The 21,396-nt window shown below is 38.1% G+C and overlaps 7 protein-coding genes across 10 annotated transcripts in view; 6 read left to right on the top strand and 1 right to left on the bottom strand.

The window, feature by feature from the left end:
• Nucleotides 1-95: 95 nt before the first annotated feature.
• LOC105451990 (peptidylglycine alpha-hydroxylating monooxygenase-like) lies at nucleotides 96-1,881 on the top strand. The gene is made up of 3 exons (XM_011692751.1): nucleotides 96-277; nucleotides 581-793; nucleotides 877-1,881. Exons 1-3 carry the CDS (start codon nucleotides 164-166, stop codon nucleotides 1,486-1,488), a joined length of 939 nt encoding a protein of 312 aa, XP_011691053.1. The 5' UTR covers nucleotides 96-163; the 3' UTR covers nucleotides 1,489-1,881.
• Nucleotides 1,882-3,202: 1,321 nt separating this feature from the next.
• LOC105451982 (peptidylglycine alpha-hydroxylating monooxygenase-like) lies at nucleotides 3,203-4,660 on the top strand. The gene is made up of 3 exons (XM_011692744.1): nucleotides 3,203-3,372; nucleotides 3,660-3,875; nucleotides 3,956-4,660. Exons 1-3 carry the CDS (start codon nucleotides 3,259-3,261, stop codon nucleotides 4,622-4,624), a joined length of 999 nt encoding a protein of 332 aa, XP_011691046.1. The 5' UTR covers nucleotides 3,203-3,258; the 3' UTR covers nucleotides 4,625-4,660.
• A 1,587-nt stretch (nucleotides 4,661-6,247) lies between these two features.
• On the bottom strand, nucleotides 6,248-11,060 carry LOC105451940 (ADP-ribosylation factor-like protein 6). 4 transcript variants are annotated; one of them, XM_011692674.1, is made up of 3 exons: nucleotides 10,812-11,060; nucleotides 7,221-7,400; nucleotides 6,248-7,057 (listed from the first exon to the last, which is right to left on the bottom strand). In XM_011692674.1, exons 1-3 carry the CDS (start codon nucleotides 10,987-10,989, stop codon nucleotides 6,834-6,836), a joined length of 582 nt encoding a protein of 193 aa, XP_011690976.1. In that variant the 5' UTR covers nucleotides 10,990-11,060; the 3' UTR covers nucleotides 6,248-6,833. The 4 variants fall into 4 exon arrangements, with proteins under 4 accessions (XP_011690976.1, XP_011690983.1, XP_011690992.1 ...); XM_011692681.1 differs by having other exon boundaries at nucleotides 6,248-7,045; XM_011692690.1 differs by having other exon boundaries at nucleotides 10,905-11,060.
• LOC105451932 lies at nucleotides 8,474-10,695 on the top strand. Its single transcript, XM_011692660.1, has 4 exons — nucleotides 8,474-8,665; nucleotides 8,754-9,259; nucleotides 9,390-9,722; nucleotides 9,800-10,695. Exons 1-4 carry the CDS (start codon nucleotides 8,608-8,610, stop codon nucleotides 10,505-10,507), a joined length of 1,605 nt encoding a protein of 534 aa, XP_011690962.1. The 5' UTR covers nucleotides 8,474-8,607; the 3' UTR covers nucleotides 10,508-10,695.
• Nucleotides 11,061-11,357: 297 nt separating the features above from the next.
• On the top strand, nucleotides 11,358-13,925 carry LOC105451962 (protein LTV1 homolog). The gene is made up of 7 exons (XM_011692709.1): nucleotides 11,358-11,559; nucleotides 11,913-12,462; nucleotides 12,533-12,750; nucleotides 12,829-12,957; nucleotides 13,034-13,219; nucleotides 13,333-13,572; nucleotides 13,658-13,925. Exons 1-7 carry the CDS (start codon nucleotides 11,557-11,559, stop codon nucleotides 13,769-13,771), a joined length of 1,440 nt encoding a protein of 479 aa, XP_011691011.1. The 5' UTR covers nucleotides 11,358-11,556; the 3' UTR covers nucleotides 13,772-13,925.
• Nucleotides 13,926-14,468: 543 nt separating this feature from the next.
• On the top strand, nucleotides 14,469-16,394 carry LOC105451970 (V-type proton ATPase subunit G). The gene is made up of 5 exons (XM_011692721.1): nucleotides 14,469-14,609; nucleotides 15,170-15,270; nucleotides 15,367-15,465; nucleotides 15,551-15,619; nucleotides 16,117-16,394. Exons 1-5 carry the CDS (start codon nucleotides 14,528-14,530, stop codon nucleotides 16,126-16,128), a joined length of 363 nt encoding a protein of 120 aa, XP_011691023.1. The 5' UTR covers nucleotides 14,469-14,527; the 3' UTR covers nucleotides 16,129-16,394.
• Nucleotides 16,395-17,620: 1,226 nt separating this feature from the next.
• LOC105451978 (E3 ubiquitin-protein ligase MYLIP) overlaps nucleotides 17,621-21,396 on the top strand; it is a 150,651-nt gene continuing 146,875 nt past the window's right edge. The window contains exon 1 of the mRNA XM_011692733.1: nucleotides 17,621-18,198. Coding sequence (XP_011691035.1) covers nucleotides 18,112-18,198 — 87 coding nt within the window. The 5' untranslated portion in view covers nucleotides 17,621-18,111. The remainder of the gene's footprint in view (nucleotides 18,199-21,396) is intronic.

The following is a 21,396-nucleotide window of genomic DNA, read 5'->3' as shown; positions in this document are numbered from 1 at the left end:
TTTTATCAAGAACTATTGATAAAACTTTCAATTTTTGAAAGCGAGGTGCCGACTTCGCAGAAACGAACTATAGGTGTCAGATATCAATCGACCTATAGTGTTTGACAAGTGGATTCCTTGTCGTAGTGTTAATAAGGTGCAAAATACTGCAAATACTTTGAAAATGGAGAAACGCGCATTTACGTGTTTTTTTGCTTTGGCAATTTTTTTTAAGTTCACGTGCTGTTATGACACGAAGAAATATCCGTTGATCATGCCAAACGTGAAACAGAACAAAGTAAGTCTATATAAACCTTTATATAAACAATACATATAAACATAATACGATTAAATGACGTGACAACGTAGCTCTTGCGACACATAAAAATACGTCGTACAAACATTATCAAACATTTATCAGCCTTTTTACAAATACATATATTTACACATTTTATATTATCTTTAATTTTTTTATTTTTTATGACAATTTTATATTAAATACTACGTACGATATAGTGTGTAACGTATAATCTCTTGATTTTTTTATAACTAATTTACATAATCTACTCAGAATAGATATTACATCTAATTTTGTTTACAGTCCGAATTGTATTTATGCACTTCGATTAGAGTACGCACTATAAGAAATTATTATATTATTGGTTTTGAGCCAAATACAACTATGGCGACTCATCATATGGTTGTCTTCGGTTGCACAAAACCAGGAAGCTCAAAATTAGTTTGGGAATGTGAACAAATGTTGAATTCTAACAACAAGGCTGATACTTCATCACCTTGTGCAAAAGGAGCTCAGGTAAATTAATATCAACAAAACATATTTCTCAAATACGTTTTAGGTATATTATGTTGAAAAAAAAATTTCATTTATTTTTACAGGTCATTTATGGATGGGACAAGAATGCTCCTAAACTCAATCTACCAGAAGGTGTGGGTTTTAAAATAGGCGGTTATTCTCCTATCCAGTATATCGTATTGCAAGTGCATTACGCACGCGTTGCAGACTTTAAGGATGGCACAACAGATAACTCTGGTGTATTTCTGCATTATACTACGCAAAGAATGGACAAACTGGCCGGAGTTATTGCATTAACATCAAACAGTTACATATCGACTAGAAAAACGAAATCGACTTGTCTTATAAGAGAGAGTAAAACAATTTATCCATTCGCATTTAAAACGCATACCTATTCGCACGGAACAATCGTGTCCGGCTACGTAATGAAGCCGAATAACGATTGGATCGAACTTGGTAAGAGAGATCCTCTGAAACCTCAGATGTTCTTTCCCGTTCCCCACAAAATTCTAATAACATATGGTGATACGTTGACTGTTCGTTGTGTAACAAAAAGTACGCATAATGGGACTACGTACATAGGCAACGCAAATCAAGATGAAATGTGTTACTTTTTTCTTATGTACTACGTCGACAAAGGCTCTCTGCTTAAACTGAAATTTTGCTTTAGCCCTAGTCCTCCTTTGGATTATTGAAAGTAAGAGTTAAGTAATTTTCCTGACAGAGAGGCATCTATTTTATAATGTATCAAAGAGTATCATTTGACACAAAAATAGACCGACTTTATTCTTTCAAAGAGAATTAGATAAAATTTCAATACTTGCAGATTATTTAAATGCACTTGAATCCAATTCGTCAATGAAAGGGTCGATATTTGAAAACCATACTGTTCTAGTATAATTTATGACAGTTCTTCTAATAGTTAATTATTTATTATTCCTGATGCTAACTCTTACCAATTAAATTTGGTCTATCGTTATGCCTTGTGTTTAGGATTATGTGTTTAATTTCTGAACTTGAATGTGTTATTTCAGCAAAATGACTGACTATTATTTATATTTAATATATATTTATTGTACACACAAATTGTATTATATATATTCCGAATTAATTTCTTACTTATATCTAATTTTTAAGTGATTATAAACGTTTTGTGAATTTTGGTGAATTAGGGTACATTGTACTTAATATACGTAAAAACGAAGGACTCGATATCAATTTATAACATTAGAATACCTCTTCTTATCAATTTTTATAAATGCGGCATATGATCATTCAAATTATTATAGCAATTTATGCTGCGTCATTGCCGATGGACTTTATGTGTCCATCCGCTCAGAAAGCGTGCTATCAGCGCAATTTGGTAATTATCTTTATCGTTAATTAAATGTATAGCAAGGACAGTATAATACAGTAGCGTGACAGCATTATGCTCTTTGATCCCGATCGTATGACCGTTTATGCGAATTACGCAGATCAATCGTAAAATTATTGAGCTGTTTTACAACGAATCTTTCTCGTACCAATTTCTGATCATAATGAAATTTTATTTCACGATGCAAGATAGCATTTCGAGACAACATTCGTCACTTGAAAAACACAACTATAATTGACCTATAAATTATGCCATAAGATACAGATTATACTATTATTTGTCAATTTGTAACAACCCGACAAAGAGTTGATTAAAATTTGCAATAATGTAACATTTTACTCTTGTGATTATGTACGTTAGGCACGGATTTAAAAATTGTTTAAAAATAGTTGAAGGTCGTTGTTGGCCCTAAAACTTTATAAAAATCTTTGGAGCTATTGGAAAAGGTCAAAAATTCAGCTGGAACTAGCACTAACGTGCGACTTTACTCTTATATTGTGGCGCCAGCACGAGTTGAAAAATTATTTAAAAATAGTTAAAGATCGGAATTATCGTTAAAATCTATTAGGAACTATAAAACTCTTTGAGAACTATAGAATTTCATAAAAATTAGGAATCTCATAAAAATTAATTTTTTCGGTAATTGAAATGCCATGTAGCGATCAAAAAGAAATTTCTTAAAATATTTAAAGATCAGAAATATCGCTAAACTTTATCAGGAACTATAAAACTTATTGAAAGCTATGGAATTTCATGATAAAAATTAATATTTTCGAAACTTACGGTGCGGATTTAACAACCAATAACATTTTTGAAATGTTATTCTCTTTAATTAATTAATCAACAAAACTATTTTTAAAATCTATTAGAAACTATAGAACTATTGTGGATAACTATTGTGTGGATATATATAGAACTATTGTGCAAACATAATTAACTATTGATAAAACTTTCCATTTTTTAAAGTGACGTGCTAACTTCGCAAAAATGCGAAAAGGCTAAGTGTCGATACTGACTAGCTTTGTAGTATTGCCAGGTGGATTTCTTGTCACAGTGTTATAAGAGCCGTGAAAGATACTCGTGTTTGAAAATGAAGAAACGCGCGTTTATGTATTTCTTCACGTTCGCAATTTTTTTTAAATTCACGTGCTGCTATGACACGAAAAAGTACTCGTTGATTATGCCAAACGTCAGACCAAATATAGTAAGTATAAACCATTTTTATAAACAACACATAAAACAAAATACAGTCTAACGCTGTGATAACATATGGCTCTCGCAATACACAAAAATATGGCGTATAAACCATTAAACAATTGACAGCTTTTTCCCCCAAATACATATATCTACATATCTCTTTAATTTAGTTTTTATGATGTTTTAATAAATACTACTTGGTAGTTTGTAACAGATAATATCTCTTAATTTTTTTATGTGTAATTTACATAATTATTTCAGAATAAAAAATTATATCCGACATTTTGTTTATAGCCCCAGTTATATTTATGCACTCCGATTAAGGTAGACTCTGCAAGGAATTATTATATTGTTAGTTTTGAGCCAAATTCAACGATGGCAACAGCTCACCATATGCTTATCTATGGTTGCACAAAACCAGGAAGCTCAAGGGCAACTTGGAACTGCGGAGAAATGACGAAAACTAATAACGAAACAGATACTGAACCTCCTTGTGCAGAAGAATCTCGAGTAAGATTAATGCCATAACATATTTTACAAATATATTTTAGATATACTGTTGAAGAAATTAAATTCATTTATTTATACAGGTCATTTATGCATGGGCAAGAGATGCTCCTAAATTAGATTTACCAGAAGGTGTGGGTTTTAAGGTAGGTGGCGATTCTCCCATACAGTATCTTGTATTGCAAGTACATTATGCATACGTTGAAGACTTTAAGGATGGCAGAACAGATGACTCAGGTGTATTTCTGCATTATACTTCGCAAAAAATGGACAAACTGGCTGGAGTTATCCTGTTAACAACAGACGGTTCCCTACCGGCTAAAAAAACGACACATATGGAATCGGCTTGTACTATGACAGAGAATAAGACTATTCATCCATTTGCATATAGAACGCATACCCATTCGCTCGGGAAAGTCGTGTCCGGCTACGTAGTGAAGCCGAATAACAATTGGATCGAACTTGGTAAGAGAGATCCATTGACACCTCAGATGTTTTATCCCGTTACCCATAAAGTTCCAATCACGTATGGTGATAAGTTAGCTTCCCGTTGTACAATGAAAAATACGGGCGATAGGACTGTAAATGCAGGCAGCCGTTTTGACGATGAAATGTGTAACTTTTATCTTATGTATTACGTCGAGGAAGGCACTCCGCTTGAACAGAAATATTGCATTACCCCTGGGCCTCCTTCGTATTACTGGAAGCAAGAGTTAAGTAATATTCCCGACAAAGAGGCATCTACTTTATAATATATCTAAGAATATTATATCATTTGGCACAAAAAAAGACCGACTTTGTTTGATCATATAGAATTGAAGATAAAATTCCAACGTTTCAACAAATTATTTAAATTATGTATTTGAATCCAATTTATCAATGGGTTGATATTTGAAGACTAAATCATCCTAATATGATTTATAACAAGCTTTTAATAATTTATTTTATTATTTGTTATTCCTGATGTAGCTTCTACCAATTTAGTTTATTCTATCGCTTCGCTTGAGTTTACGATTACGCGTTTAATCCTGAAGCAACTTGGTGATGAGTTATCTCAGCAAAGTGACTATTATTTATTCATTAAGTATATGCACAAATTATTCCGAATTAATTTCTTATTTATATCTTTTTAAGTAATTACAAGCATTTTGTAAATACTGTAATCAATATATACATTGCGCTTATTTAACGTAAATTTTTAGGACTTTATATCAATTTATAATATTGGAATATCTCTTTTTTTTAATTCTTATTAATGTGATGTATGATCATTCAAATTACTATTGTATTGTCGATCGACTGCATTCGATTATGTAACTATGTTAGCGCTGTTGCGTAATTTCGTCCTTGTTTTACGTTTAACGATAAAGATAATGGCCGCGCTGACGGTACTGTCATTCTATTTTTATCATTAATTAAACGTAAAACGAGGACAAAATGATGCTGATAACACGCTGCTCGAATCGAACGCAGCCAGTATTATACTATAAATAGTTATATACATATAGATACATATACATATTTTTCGTGACGAATGAAAATTTAAATTGACCGATAATTATAAATTCGCTTCTTGTTTAATCAATTATTCTTCTATAATATTCTTGACTGCAAAGACAGTTTTTGAATTTACATAATTTAATTCCAAGCATGTATCATATTTCAGCCGATAAAAAAAAAAAATTATTATATGTATATGTATATATTCAATTGCCATGCAAATATGATATCGAAAGATAGCATTAAACTTTAGCTTAATTTCAGTCAATTTTTATTAACTGAATTGTTTATTCATATTATTTGAACGTGTACGAACACGTTATTTGAAACAATCTGGAGAAATTATATGTATAGCGTGGATCGATAGAATATCCAGTATAGAATAGTTTATGTATCACAAGACAAAATGGTTTATGCATTTGTTTTACTTACAAATTGCATTTGTTTGTAACAATATGTATTAAGATGTATATGACTTGATATAGTTATTAAAATGATCAATCAGGTAAACAGATAATTGTTTTGTATCTAGCATGGATTAGAATGCATTCACAAATGCGTTCGATTATGACCAGTAACCTGTTCAAGGCGTTTTGTCCATTTTAATTGTCGATTATTTTATTAACGTAAACAAAATTAGTAATTTTTGTTGTTCAGTATACGAAAGGAAGAATTAAAGATTATATAGAGATAACAAATTATATAAGTAGAAATTTTGTCGTTAGCAATGCTTGAATTAATCGCGCTAAGTCGATCGGAGTTGAGTCAAAATTATTTTTGGAGGCCACGCTGCTAAAATCCGCATTGGCATATATATCACATTCCATGGAAAAAAGATAGATATTGGTATGTAAGATAACCGAATCGCTTTTGAATGTTGTGCAATTTCATTAGCATTTATTTTGTATATCATAATAAATTAAGTACATGTCTCTGTAAAGCTTGCTAATTATGAAATTAATCTTGAAACAGCATGTCGAATGTTATGGCGATTAAATTGTATAATCACGTTGTATCAGCCATTCTTAACGTATACATATTGTTCTATGTATGTATGTACAATGCACGTTTCTCTACGCACTTTTCTGGACGGAATTACATTGAGTTTGCAACGATGTTTCCCAATTGAACTTCGCCACAAGATTCTTGCGCTTGGATTAAAGAACGCGGAATTTTCTATATCGCTCCTTTACGCAATAAATACGCAGATCCAGCGCAAAACTATTAGGCCGTTTTGTAACGAATCTATCTCTATAATAATTTTACGAAATTTTATTTCGCGGTGCAGGATCGCATCTCGGGGGAACGCCACGTGGGAAACACAGCTGTAATTGACGTATATAAATTATGCTATATAGATATATCGATTATAAATCGATTTTAAGACACGACAGGAACTTCGGACGAGAAACTTCGTCGACAGCCAGTCGCATCTCGTTGCAAAACGTACAATGACGCAGTTTATCTCTTATTGATGTATATATCGCGTATTTGATCCGTCAGCCATTCGATCGCCGGCTGCAGACCCTCGCCGGTCAACGCGTTCGTCGCCCGTATGTGCCAGGGCTTATTTTGTATTCGCTCGAGTCCCAGCCCTGCGACAAGTTTTACGGTGGTCAAGGAATCCGGCAGGTCCATCTTGTTCGCCAGGAAGAGGATGGGTAGCTTGCGTCCTGAAACGTTCACTTCGCTTTCGATCGTATCAAGACTCCCGTTTAGGAAATCGCGAAACACAAATCACGCATTCGGATGGGTTTAGATGACTCTAAATGACCGTGATTTCTATCCTAACTTATATGCCAAACGAGCACTCTCTATTAGAGTTTTATCGTTCACCATGAAACGTACCTGCCACGTCGGGATGCTGCAGGAGCATGTCCAGCTCCTCCTTCACGACAACCAGTCGTAATTTATCGCTGCTGTCAATTATGAAGATGATCCCGTGGCAATCTTTGTAATAATGCTCCCACAATGGTCTATGACGATCGTGACCCGACATATCGAACGCGGTGAAACTGACATTCTTAACTGAAACAAAATAACTTCGGCTTAATCACATTGAAATAAAAGCAAATTAAGTCTTAATATGTCCTAATATTAAATGAATTGCACACGGAGAGAATTTTTTTTTAAATTTACCCTGCAAATCACGTTAATTATGAAACAATATAGTATTTAGGCAAATTTTACTGTGCATTACAATAAGATTTCGCAGTAAAATTTATTGTAGTGCACAGTAAAATTTACCTAAATACTATATTGTCTCACAATTAACATGATTTTCAGGGTAAATTTTAAAAGAAAATTCTCTCCGTGCATATACATATATTTGTACGTATCAATTCGTGAACAATTTTATTTAATTCGTTATATTTTGCTAATATATTTTGATAATAGATCTTCCTTTTTCGCGACAGAATTTCTTTTGCAGGATAGCTTTGATTAAAATCTTCTCGTTTATTAATTGAGCCTCTCAGAATTAAGTCAAGATGACTTCGGTTTTTATAAATTTTTTTACTTTAATATCGGAGTATAACATTTATGATATCATCAATTTTCTCTAGCTTGACTGCATGAGAGAATCAACATGTAAATAAATACAAAAAATAATTGACATAAATAAAGTCATAGAAATGCTAGTTTCAGTTATATCCGAGAAAATTTTCAAAATATTCTAAGATGACTTAATCAATTAATAGCTCTGATTAACTTAATCGGTAATTAATTCAGGTAGAATTGCTCATTACAAAATTCCTAGCTATATAAATCATTATGCCTAATATAATCATTTTTCCATGTATTTAACATTTTAAAAAATAATATAATTATTCTCTCCATATGAACGAAATGATACAAGTAGGTATCGCTGTTCAAATTAATTGGAATTCAGTGAAAGTTGCTCCCATCATATATACTATATAATATCTGTATTTTATTGAATGAAACAGACGTGAATAGAATTATTTAATTTTTAATTTTTCAATTATTAATTAAGTTAACCGGAGCTTCGTCTCGAAATCGTTTTTAATCATCGATTAGAATTAATTAAAGTTTGCGGTGAAATCCGTCCAAAGAACGCGCTCTAGCAGAAATATCAATGCGCCATCTGAACGATCGAGAAAAGTGGAGCAGTCAGGAAAGGTAAACAGTGGAGAACCGGCGCGGATAATCTTGGCGCGAATTTGTCCGATCGTTGTCATTGTTGCGAGTGATATAATGATTCTCTCGAACGAAAATGCTGACGCGTAATTCCTCTAACAGCGACGACGGAAATGTCGAGCCGGCGAGCAAAAGTGCGTGAACCGCGTATGAAATAAAGATCCTAACCCCACTGTGATCCCAAACCCCACGGGAAGGTTAACCGATTTTTCCGACTTTTAGACGCGGCGGAAAAGGGGAAGCTGCTCCGCGAGATACAGGAGCTGAAATCCATTATCGAGCAGTGCGAGTGGAACTTGCAAACTGTGCGCTTTAAGGACGTGGAGCAACGCCCGCGACGCCCGATCGAGAGACGCGCGCGAAGCCCGGAGGCTACCTCGCACTCCGGCAAGCCGCCGAACGTCGAGGTCGATCTGCAGAACGAGCTGTACACATTCGCCGGTTTTCATTGCGCCAAATTTCGGAGGAATGAGATCGTGTTTAATTTCACGTCGAGCAGAGCCACGGACGAAGAGCGGAGGGACAACGACACTCACGCGGTGCAGATTTTGATGAAGGATAAAAAGGGCGAGCTGGGAAAATGGGTGATGCCGATGTCGATCGATATGAATTACATATTATCCAAGAGGCCTCTCGACAATTTGAAAAATTTAACCGCCTTCACAAAGAGCTGCAAGCACAATATTGACTGCTACGCCGCGCGGCAAGAGCAGTTCCTGTCGCTAAAGGTACATTTTCATCTTACGAAAAATGATTGACGTGCAGTGTTGCTCTCTTTCGAGCTGTGACACTACTAGATAAATAGTATCTGTTACTCTCTTTCTGTCAGCACTATTAAATAAATGTTTATTTTTCTAGAAACGTATGTCGCATTTGAAGAATTGCACCCTGCAGTCTGACATAGGATTTAAGCAAATCAGCTTGGAATTGTGCGGCGTGCACGATAGTGAAAATGACAGATATGTAAACTTAACAATTCACGTGCTGTATTATTCTGACCAAGCGAGGCCTTACAAAATTGAGATTGACAAGAGCAGGTTAAGCGACGATATCAAGCGGAGATTAAAGATATGCATGAGGGAGTTTAAAATATCAGACTTACAAACTGCGTTCGACAAGTTCTTAACAGAGGGCAATTCCACATTTACGTGGATGCGGACAGACGACAGTGAAAGCCCATTAGAATTGAACGTATGGCATTTAAATATATAAAGTAATCGAACGATTTTTTTTGTGTTCACGATTAAAAGTAACAAATTTATTTTTAGGACACTGACAGCTCTAACGAGGGAGACTTCTTGAGTCAACTGCAATCAGAGCGGAAAAGATCGTTGAGAAAACTCCGGAAAAAACGTGAATTACAGAAGAAATGGAATGAGAGAAAAAGGCAAAGAAATATTAAAAATATTGAATCGTCAGAAGAAGAAGGTCAGGAGGATGATCGCTCGAAAACGAAAATATCACGCACTGAAAGTACACGGCAAATTTCGATGGGGGCAAAGAAAGCAGAGAAGGCTGTGTCTATTTCAAAACGAGAGAAAATTAATACAAATCTATTAGTGGAAACGACGCCGCTGTACAAACCTAAAGTTAAATTAAAACAGACAAAGTTAAATTTCCAGGCTCAAGAGGCTACGAATTCTAATGCAAATCAAACATCTCTGTCTGAATCGAAAGTGCGTGACAGAATTGTCAGCAAGCAGTCGAATATCGCGAAATTTATCACAAGCACACCAATATATAACAAGTTCCATACTAGAAAGGTGCTCTCGTCTAGTCTGGAGATTAATAACATTACATCTATTCAAACTACAAGGAGAACGGCGAACAAATTAAATGACTCCAAAAATAGTGATCGGCCTGAAAAAAGACCAGAAAAGGAGAGAAATGAGCGATTATCACGAAGTACCTCGAGGATCACTGGATCACGGATTTTAAGGAAAAGTCAACGCCTTACAAAAAGTATGAAAAAATAAATATGTAAGATACGTAAATGTTTAGACATGACAATAAAGCATATCGGTTTACTTTCTATTAAATATATACTTTTCGTCTTCTGTTAAATCTATACTGTTCATCTTAAATATGCATTTCACACATAATTTTCATCGCGTCATCCTTGATGTTATATCTTGTTGTAAAATAAATGGGCAATGGTGTGTGATCTTGAGATTGTGCTGGTGCAACAGTGGGACGCGTGAACGGCGTGAAGGTAGCGTTGTAAGCAACGGAATCTCACAATTCTTGACACTTTGTCTAGCTCCTCGCTATTTAACTTACATGCGAATTTTTCGACATTAAACCCGACAGTGGGCACTATGTCTATGCAACGGTCATCCTCGCGTTTGAAATTATTTATGACCGTCGACTTACCACTGTTGTTAAGGCCCACTACTAAAACGTTTACTTCTTTTTTCCTAAGGCCTAAAAGGTTCGCTAAACGATCGAATAACCCCATTTTCTCTCGGCGCTGCTAAAGCCTTCCCTCTCACGTTTATCGGATATCAATAATCATCCCTACTCTCCCTCCCGTCATTTGCGTTTATCACCTGCGAATTGGAGTGGGGGCGGAAACAACCCTTGTATTGTTTCGTCCGCGCGCCGACTGGGAATTCCTGTTCAAATTTATATTTGAGAATCGCTGACGTGATCTCGACTAAAAGAAAGAAATTTTTTTTGCTAATTTAGCTCCATTTTTCGTACATTTGATGTCAAATTTCTTTATTTTTTTAAATAAAATAAATATATACTGTTAGAAAAAATAAGACGGAATGTATAGAAAACCCAACAAAACAAACAGACCTAAGATTTTGGTAGAAATTTTTCTTTCCGAGTGTGGCATTTCTGCCATTCTGGGGGATTGCATCCATTTCCATCATGTCCACATGGTTTACGTTTTGCGTGTTTATTAAAGTTCAAGATTTAAAGGAACTCGAATAATAATACAAATATATTAATATATTACGGCGATTACTTTCGTTGTTGATTTTTATATATACGATCAATTTTGGCACAACAGATCAAAATGGTAAGTTTTAATGCGTATCTATAAAACGTGTCTCGTTTATGTGTGTATATTTTTTTTAGAGTCTCCACCGGATAGTGGATAATATTTAGATGCTTGCACAATTCACCCTTAGAATTACACAGCACATAACGTTTTTGAATCATTAATTCTGAAATTCTTAATCCTCAATCCTCATTACACGAGATCTTTTAATGTCTGACTCCACAATTTCTTAACCTCAATCTTTCATTGAAGCAAACTTCTGGTCGACTTGTCACTTGACTCGTATATAGCCATCTCATTCATTTTTGCATGAATTTTAGCACCTAGATTGTATTATTTCACATTTCTATAGAATAATAATGTGATTGCAGCCGAAGGGAAAAACGAAAAAGTTCATCGACAAGAAGAATGCCGTTACCTTCCACTTGGTTCATCGCTCGCAAAAGGATCCATTGGTGGCGGATGAAACGGCACCGCAAAGAGTCCTCGTGCCAGCTGCCGATACGCAGGCGGCCAAAGCGGAGAAGAAGTCAATAGACGGTGAAAAACGCAAGGAGGAGCAGCAAAAGTATGGGATTTACTTTGACGACGACTATGACTATTTGCAACACCTTAGAGATGTCAACACGCTGTCAGTGGAGTGGGAGCGTGTCGAGAACACGAACAAGTCCAAAGGCGATGAGGGTACTCCGAAAATTAACTTGCCGTCGTCCGTGTTTGCGTCGAACGTCGAGGAGAAAGTTGGTATGCTCAATAAAGCGGCGCCAGTCTCCGGGCCGCGGCTGGATCTCGACCCGGATGTAGTCGCTGCGATGGACGACGATTTTAATTTTGGCGACCCCGAAAATGAGCTGGAAGATAATTTCATAGAATTGGCTAATGCCGGAAATAGCGACAGCGAGGATTCCGACAGAGAATATGGTATAGGTTTATATTAAAGTGTACAATGATATCATATTTACTTGAGCTTCATGTAGCTTCATACTTTTAGAATATGAATTGAACGAACCGGAAAATGAATCAGATGTCTCATCTGATGGTCACATGGACTTGTCTGACGAGGAGGCAGATGAAGTGTGCAGTTTAAATGGACCTCAATATACTTTTAAGGATGAGGAAACCAAATCGAGATTCACAGAGTATTCTATGAGCAGTAGCGTGATGAGAAGGAACGAACAACTTACATTGCTGGATGACAAATTTGAAAAGGTTTATATATATACCTATATATATATTTTTTAATATGAAATTATTAGACGTTCTTATTTTCTCTCGTTTGTTATACAGATGTATGGCGCGTACGATGAAAATGAAATTGGTGCTTTAGATTGTGACGAAATAGAAGGATATATCGCGCATGACTCGGATCGCATTATGCAATGTGTCACAGAATTTGAAAAGAAACAGAAAGAAGCTGTAAGTATGATCTTCTGAGGTGTGATTTATGGAGAAAAAAGATGATTAAAAGTACTATTTTTCCTCGTATTTGCAGACGGAAAATATCACGGAGCTTATGAAAGATAGAATGAAGATTGTAGAATATCCGAGCTCAGAAGATGAAGCTTTAGAAAAACTTGTCGTCGATGCTCGCGAGAAGGATAAATGGGACTGTGAAAGCATTATAAGCACATACAGCAACATTTACAATCACCCTAAATTAATTTCAGAACCTCCCAAGGTAAATTGTTAATTAAAAAAAAATTATGTAGAATCGTTCATTCCAGTAAAAAATGTGTACAATTTATAGTTATATACTTAGTGATCTTATACGTTTGTATTTCTTTTTAATAGCGATCGAAGAAAATTGAAATCGATCGAAAATCTGGTATTCCGAGAAACGTACTGGGCAATACTGGAAAATTAACGGCTGAAACTTTGGCCCAATTTAATTTGGAAAATAATGCGCTGAAGGGTCCACAATCCGTAGCGGAAAGTAGAAAATCTACTTTAAGCGTTTTAAGTATAAGGCCCAAGGGGGAAACTGCCGATGCGAGAAAAGAAAGAAAACAGATGCTCAAGGAATACAGAAAAGTAATTTTATCAAACCTTTACTAGCTAAATACAAATTTCAAGTTTTATGTATATCACGTAATTTCTGGAATTTTTTCAATTTTAGGAAAGAAGGATAGAGCGAAAGGCGAACGCCGAAGCGTTTAAAGAGGAAAAGAAACGCCAAGAGAAGATTCGATTGAATAACAGGCAGAACATTCAAGGAACTCGTATAATATAGGATCTTTAGTCATAGTAATGTTTTCTAATTGTGACTGCGTCTTTTCAGATTGCAGATAATAACTTTATGTATAAAAGATATACATTGTTGTACATTAAAAACGTTACTGAGCTAGGTTAAATATATATCTGTATTACACAAACATTTAAAAAAATGATAATTTTCTACGTCTGAATTATATATATATGTGACAAAATGTCACCATATAAACTTCATATCTTTACCAATTTTAATTAAAATCTGGAAATTAATTTTAGTAGCATGTGTCTTCTAATTTTATGATCTTAAATCGAGCAAGAAGCTGAAAAGGACAAGGAACCATGTAAAAGCGATTCAGTGTTTAAAATTTTAAATTTACTTTGCATTTAAAATTTCATTCAATCCATCGAGTTGTATATCAGTAACAGACTGATATCCCAATTCGTCGATCGTATGACAAATTAAAAAAAAATCGCGCAACAAACTTTTCGTTGACGTGAAACATTTGGAATGCTCTCGAAGGAGGAGGCTGTTGAGATTCTCTCGTGTGAACTGTGTATCTTGACGGCTGCTCGCCGAGCTTTTTCAATGAGAAAAACCGGAAACGCGTACTTGTGCGTGTGCGGTGCGGTCGAAGGTGGAGCAGGGCCCACCGAGGCCACGTGAGCGAGAGCACGAGATACGGAGCGCCGTCGTTTAAGGCGGGGCAGAGGACGGAAGCTCCAAAGTCATATGATCGATTCGTGACAGAGAGCTCGCCGTTCTCCACTCGCAAAGATGGCCAGCCAGACGCAGGGTATTCAGCAGCTTCTGGCCGCCGAGAAGCGCGCCGCGGAGAAGGTCTCGGACGCCAGGAAACGTGAGTGCCTCTCGTCGGCGATGTTTCGCGCGAGGGAAAGACGAAAAGAAAAAAAAAATACACGCCGCGCGACGCGAATGCGCCGACCGTCGTCGCGGCACTGCGTAAACCTTTCGCACGACGTTGACTCGTTTTTCTGAGGGATCGACGCGTCGCGCGATGCATTTTTAACGATTTCTCCGAGGCCGCGGAATACGTGGGTAAATGAGTTTTGACCGTGCCATTCGGTGAACTCGCGAAATCACGCTCCGCAGTGAGAACGGTCTCGGCTAACCTGCGATCTTGTGTCAATATCAATCGTATACTCGTCCAGATTCACGCAAATCCAGTTTATTCGCTGAATATTTAGCTGTATTTGTAAAGTTCCGACTCCTCTTCGAGGTTTTATTTCGTTACAGATACATTCTGATTTAAGGGTTAAGTTTATGTATTTTTATGCTACTAGTATTGTCGAAATGATATCAAAGTGAAATTGAGTCGGAGTGTAATATCTTTTGTGCAGGAATTTGAGAAAAATCTGAACTGTATCGTTCTAACCTCCCTTTTTCTTACCTTTACAGGTAAGGCACGTCGTCTGAAGCAGGCCAAGGAGGAAGCTCAGGATGAGATCGAGAAGTATCGACAGGAACGAGAGAAACAGTTCCGTGACTTCGAAGCCAAGGTAGGTGTTGTTTGCTCTTCTATTGAGATTTTCGTCGTTAGACTTACATTTCAATAGTCAAGTGAATCAATGACGTAACGATAATGTTACTCGTAGCACATGGGTTCGAAGGAGGACGTGGCTGCGCGCATCGAGGCAGATACGCGACTCAAGATAGAAGAAATGAATCAGACCGTAGCTGTGCACAAAAACACGGTGAGTCCGTTGTATAATTTAGATTGAATCGAAGACAGATGTCCCCCTGAGAAACCACAACTTTCTGCTGTTAATTTCTGCGCAGGTCATGCTTAAAATCTTGGATTTGGTATACGATATCAAGCCGGAGCTGCACACTAATTATCGCATTGAGGTATAAGCCACAAGGACCGTATCTAATAGCTATATAAATATGATACATCTTACGCTATATATATAAATATATATTAAATATTACTGTTCACCATATCTTAATATGTATTTATCGCTGTTATATCGTATGACAATGTTATATTTTATCGGAGGAACGGTATACAATGTAGCTGTAGGCAGTAATACTCAAACTACTCTACCTAGACTCTTTCTCTCCCGCAGTTGCTACACGACAATAAATGTAATCGTATTGTTATTTAACGCTGAGCTTTACACACCGGCACGTAATCGGACAGTTTGAGAATTGCTGTAACGTAGTTGCATCGTAACAAAAAGAGAAAAGAACAAAAAAAAAGAAGTAACATGGATGTGCTCGACCGTCGACTCGACGCGTCAAGGCCTAGACACGTCGGGACGACGACGGTGACGATTGTTACAATAGATATGGTTAAGGGCAGACTTAGGGTGGTGGTATAACGAGAGTTGTATGTCGTTCAGTGTACGCATTAGATGTCATTCCATGATTCTGTCGCATCGAGGACGCGTGAGATGAGATTTTTCCCTACAGCCTCCCGCGGTTCACGGACACGCTCCCAGTCGACGGTGGACCACGCGACGATGTAGCGACATTCGAAACCTCCTAATCTTTTTACGTTTTCAAATCTCTGTTGATATTGCGGGCACCTTTGCCTTACATATAATATCCTTGTCTCTGTGAGCTGGTTGGTTGTACAGTATTAGTGTTCAAAATACAAAAAAAAGGAAAGAAAAATTCACGAAATGCTGTATGATTTTTTGCTCTTCTAACGTTATGCTATTTTCTGAATAGAAAATGCTCGATAAAATATGCTGATGTCGTGAGGAGAGATACGCCAGTAAGGGGGGAGCCCCTTACTGACGTTTTCAAGGACACGTACACTAAATTTACATTTTACAATTTGCGTGATTGTAGCGAAGATTTTCTGCCGATATACTTTGTACGATTATGTAAGCGTTTTGTTTCCGGCGCGTTAGGTATAATTACATTCTTTTCGATTGTCTCGCCGAATTGGCAGACTAGATTAGCGGCATATTTGAATAGTCGTCGCGTGAAATATTGAGTGATTCATCAAACCTCGATCAATAACCGTGTGTTCCGTCAATTATTAACGACGTGAAAATTTGACGATGCCCAGCGATCTTCCCTCGTGTTTCGTATTTATGCACCCTACTTTATAATTTACCATTCAGTTTGGGCTACGTAATTACTCTTTCAGTACGGTAATTGCACAATTTTGTTACGGTTTATCGAATTAATTTCAACCAACGTGATGAAATCACAATGAAAACTGTTTTAGACAATTTTATTACTTAATGAAATCAAAGTCTGATGATCGCAAATTTTTTCTTTATTAAATTTAAGTTACAAATTATCGAGTGTCCGATTCTACGAAATAAAATTTTCTATTTATATAAATTTTATATCTCAAATAATACCGGCGGCGCGATGCGAGAAAGACGTTTGAAGAATTGGAGTAGATATTAATAAAGTGTACAAAGTACAAAATTCAAATAGAATTCTATTGTGAAAGCCGACGTGTGTGAATTACAGAGTAGTCTAAAAGCAGGTTTGAAACAGAAAACAATACGGTTCCAAAGTTCGCCTCGCGCGTTTGCCGTATATTGTTTACGCGTGAAGTTATCAACGTTCGTTGCGTACGGCGTATGTAATACGGCAGTCAGTCAGGCAGTTACGCCACCGGTGGGGGCGTCGATGCGCGCGCGCGCCGCACGGTGGAGGGGATGATCAGCTGTACTTAACTTCCGCCACCTCCCCGCGCGCGCGGCACACCGCACATACGTATATTCGAAGTACGTGCTCCGTTGTGCTCTCCGCGTCGCTCTCACGTCGGGCGCGCGCGGGTGTGCGTGCGTGCGTCCGTGTGGTGGCAGTACCGACGCAGTAGTGGTTGTCGGCCGCGCGGCGCTAGCGCCACTCGATCGAGCGGCCGGAGAGCGATTCGATTTCGCGAACTGACCCGCGGCGGCGGCGAGCGGTTAGTGCGTGTGCCATTCCGCGCCGAGAAATGGAAGCCGACGAGACGCGTCCGGTCTCCGTCACGAGAGCGAGCACGTTGCCGACGTCGCACGTAGTCGTAGCGCGCGAGCCCGTCGCGGTGACAGCTGTGCACGTACGAAGCGTTTGAAGTTTTGTTATGACAAAGAACGTACCGCCGGGCACGACCGGTCGCCGACCAGCCGCGTATCCGGAGGAAGAGAAACCGTTGCTGTCGTTATTATTATTGCCGTCGCCGTCGTCGTTGTCGTTGTTGTCGTCATTGTCACCTTCGTCGCTTTCGTCGTCGTAAACCGTCCCGGGCGCGCGTCGCGACGAAAAGTGGTATATATTTGGTTCTTTGTGAGGAGGAGAGTCGCCGGGCCCTGACACACGGCGAGGGATTAGTTCGACGCGGATTCGAAGGTCGCCGCCGAGGGAGGAGCGATCGCGCGAAGATGTGGTGCCTCGTCAGCCAGGCCAATTCCGTCATCCTCGAGGTGCAGGTCGACCCGAAGGCCATCGGCCAGGAGTGTCTCGAGAAGGTAAGGCCTTTTGTTCTTTGTTTGACAATGGGAACGGAATTGGTATCTCTCGCGCGGCATACATATGTATGTACGTACATGTACGTGTAAAGTGGCGCCAAATTGTGTTTGTTTCCAGGTTTGTACGCATATAAGTCCGATTGAACGGTAAACACCGGATAATTGCAGCCTAATTTTCGCCCCGTTCTCCCCCCGCGTGCACGTTCCCGTGTTTACGCCGTGTTACAATATTCGTGCTGGGTAAATCAAATTCGCCGCTAAGCGCAAATATGAAACGCTTATCTTACCATGTAAGTTACATATCAACAATTCAAATACACTCCGTGTTAACGGGCTCCAAATTTGCCCCCGAGATTATATTCACAAGGAAATATTTGACTTCACACACGTTTGCTTTTTCTGTTGAAATCGATCATCTCGTATCTTGGATCTGGCATCAGATCGAGCGTTAATAAATTATACAGCGTAGTTATATTTTTTTAGCTTAATTATATTCACGAGGAAATATTGGACTTCACACATTTGCTCCACAGTTATATAATTTTATAGTAGTTATTTAGCCTAACAATATATTTACGAGGAAATATTTGATCTTATACATTTGCTTTTTCAGTTGAAATTCATCCTGTTTTCTTAATTTGACGTCAGATCCAATATTGATAAATAATATGATATGATAATATTTATCTTAATAAGATATAATAAACAATTTTATTAAAATATATATATATATGATAAATAATTTTATCGAGATAATATGTCTTGATAGAATAGTAAAATATATTTTATTTAATACAATTAATTTTCTTATCTTCCACGAGATACTTAATGTTTTTATCAGAGACGAGAATGTCTGTTTCGAGAGTCAAAAATCTTAGAGTGTAACAGGACGTTATATTAGCGACTCGGCAAGTTTGACCTTGTTTTCTTTTTTAGGAGGTAGGCGAATGGTATTGTTCCGTTCACGTAGCACCAAATTACGATTAATCAAAATCCATTGGAGAGAGAGAGAGCCAGAGAGCAGTGTGTGTGAAGTCGAATCGCGCTCCCCGTTCTTGTCGACGCCTGAATGATTCATCGTGCAAACTCCTCGCCTGGAGTATTTCCAGACGCGATTCGGGTCGGGACAATTGTACGCGTTTTGCAGCACGAAGAGAGTGCGTCCTCGTGTTGCGCAATAACGCCTCGAGGCGCAGCGGGACTCGCGATTTTGTACGGGAACGTGTGTCGCGTGTGCGACGCACAACGAGACGGAAAAGAATGACGGTAAATCCCTCCGTCTTGACGGAGGCTCTGCCGGGAGACTCATCGAAGATTCGGGTTAAAAGTTAAGATAGACGCGATCGCGATTTTCGGCGCTAGCCTCCCTTTTCGACGTGGATCGACAGATGTAGATTTGTAGGTCGTCGCTCTTCGACGAGCGTGTGAAGTCCTTTCAGTGATTTCCGCGAATTCGCGCTTGAGCGGAGTCGCAGCCGAGTTGATGGCGATCCCAATCGCCGATCTACGAAGGAAAGTTTCGCGCACCGGCAAAGTTTACTTTAGACGCCGCGGGGCGTTCTCGATTTCGATACCAAGAAACTTCTCTCTCGCTCCCCTCGCGAACTGCAATACCTTTTTTTTTTGTATAACACGGACACGCAACCTCGAAGTATATTCCGGTTGTTTTTAAATTAGTCTCTGAAAAGCTTCGTGCGATTGCTTCTCCTATGTGTAAACGATGCTTCTTGTCTGCCACGAATGCCACGTCGATTTCGTCAGGCTGAAACTCAAACTGGTTTTAAAGAGAATCCAGAAGGCGTTTCCGGCTTATCCTATGTATTGGACGTTGCCTTGTCTCGTTGCCTTATCGGAAAAAGTGTTTCTGTTCAAAGGTCGGCTATGGATATATTCATCCTATGTTTACGGAGATTCGTAACGATAAGCGATAAATTTGTTTAAAAGTCCTCCAAGTCTTGGTGATAGACGATGAAAACAAACGTTACCTTATCTCGCGGAGCTTGCTTTTATGTTTGCTGATATTAATTTGTTAAGTGATTTTCTTATACGTTAAAAATAAAATAGATTTATTATTCGATTCGTTTATTTCGAGCGTTTATTTTCATAATTTTTGCTTCTACGTATGTAATATCTGTATCTACAGTTGACGTTTTTTTTTTGTGAGCCGTTTAATTTATTACAGAGATGAAACGCGACCTCGAGACACAATTTGCGTCCTCGAGGGGACGTCTCATTTTTATGTGTCCAAACCCCTTAATGGATTAATGTGTGTTTCGTATTACACGAGAGTTACGAAGGTACCTTGGCCTAGGTCTTTACCTCTCACGTGCGCAACAGATGTCGCGAAGACATGGTCGGCGTGATCTGGAAATTTGTCACGGCAGTGTCGTTAGGCGGCCCTTCGAAATTCGGAGCTTCTTAAAAAGCTCTTTGAAAACTCCTTTTTTGTAATCTTACACTGCGTAGATACTCCCGAATTCTTATCGACCTTTTTTCCTTTTTTTTTTTCGCGGGACAAGCCCGAGAGGCGAGCCATTAGCGAAAGACTTAGGTATGCGAGAGAGCACGGAAATTTAGGATATTTTTGTAGGGAAAATGCATATTTTTGTCAGGTAATCGTATTTTGCGTCAGATTTATGTGGGAGTTTCAAATTTTTTTTCTCGTGAGAGCGGAATTAGATAGCGCGCCCTTCGCCTCGAGACATATCATATTTCTTCTAACAGAGTCCTCCACAGAAATATCTTTCCCTTCGCAGAATGCGTCTTGCTCCTGGCTCGTTTGGTTTCTATTACACACTCCTTATGCTCCGGTCGACTCGCTGCATTATCATTCCTATAAGTTGCGCCCGAGATTGCGGCGGGCGCGGGCGGGAAGGGTGAGGAATGGCAACGGAGGGTATCGGTACGATCGTATTCAATTTATCTTCGACCCGATGTCACCCCGCGACCGTCTCCAGGATTTTTCCCCGAGAATCGATTCTCATTTCTTTTCGCCGGTGCGGTTCCATTTAAAAATGAAATATACGCGTGTATCTGGTACGTTACAAATAACTCGATATTCTTCAAGGTCTACGAGTTGTTATTGGCAAGGAAGCATTGCATGACCAATGTGGAACAGGAAATTATTAGCTGCTTGTAATTATTCGCTAGCTATTCAACATCTAAAGAGAGTCACATTTTTATTAATATCGGATATTT

The sequence above is a fragment of the Wasmannia auropunctata genome, unplaced genomic scaffold (genome assembly GCF_000956235.1).
Source record: "Wasmannia auropunctata unplaced genomic scaffold, wasmannia.A_1.0 LD336106.1, whole genome shotgun sequence".
Lineage (NCBI taxonomy): Eukaryota > Metazoa > Arthropoda > Insecta > Hymenoptera > Formicidae > Wasmannia > Wasmannia auropunctata.
Note: the sequence above shows the minus strand (reverse complement) of the source record. Positions and strands in the feature narration are given on the sequence as shown.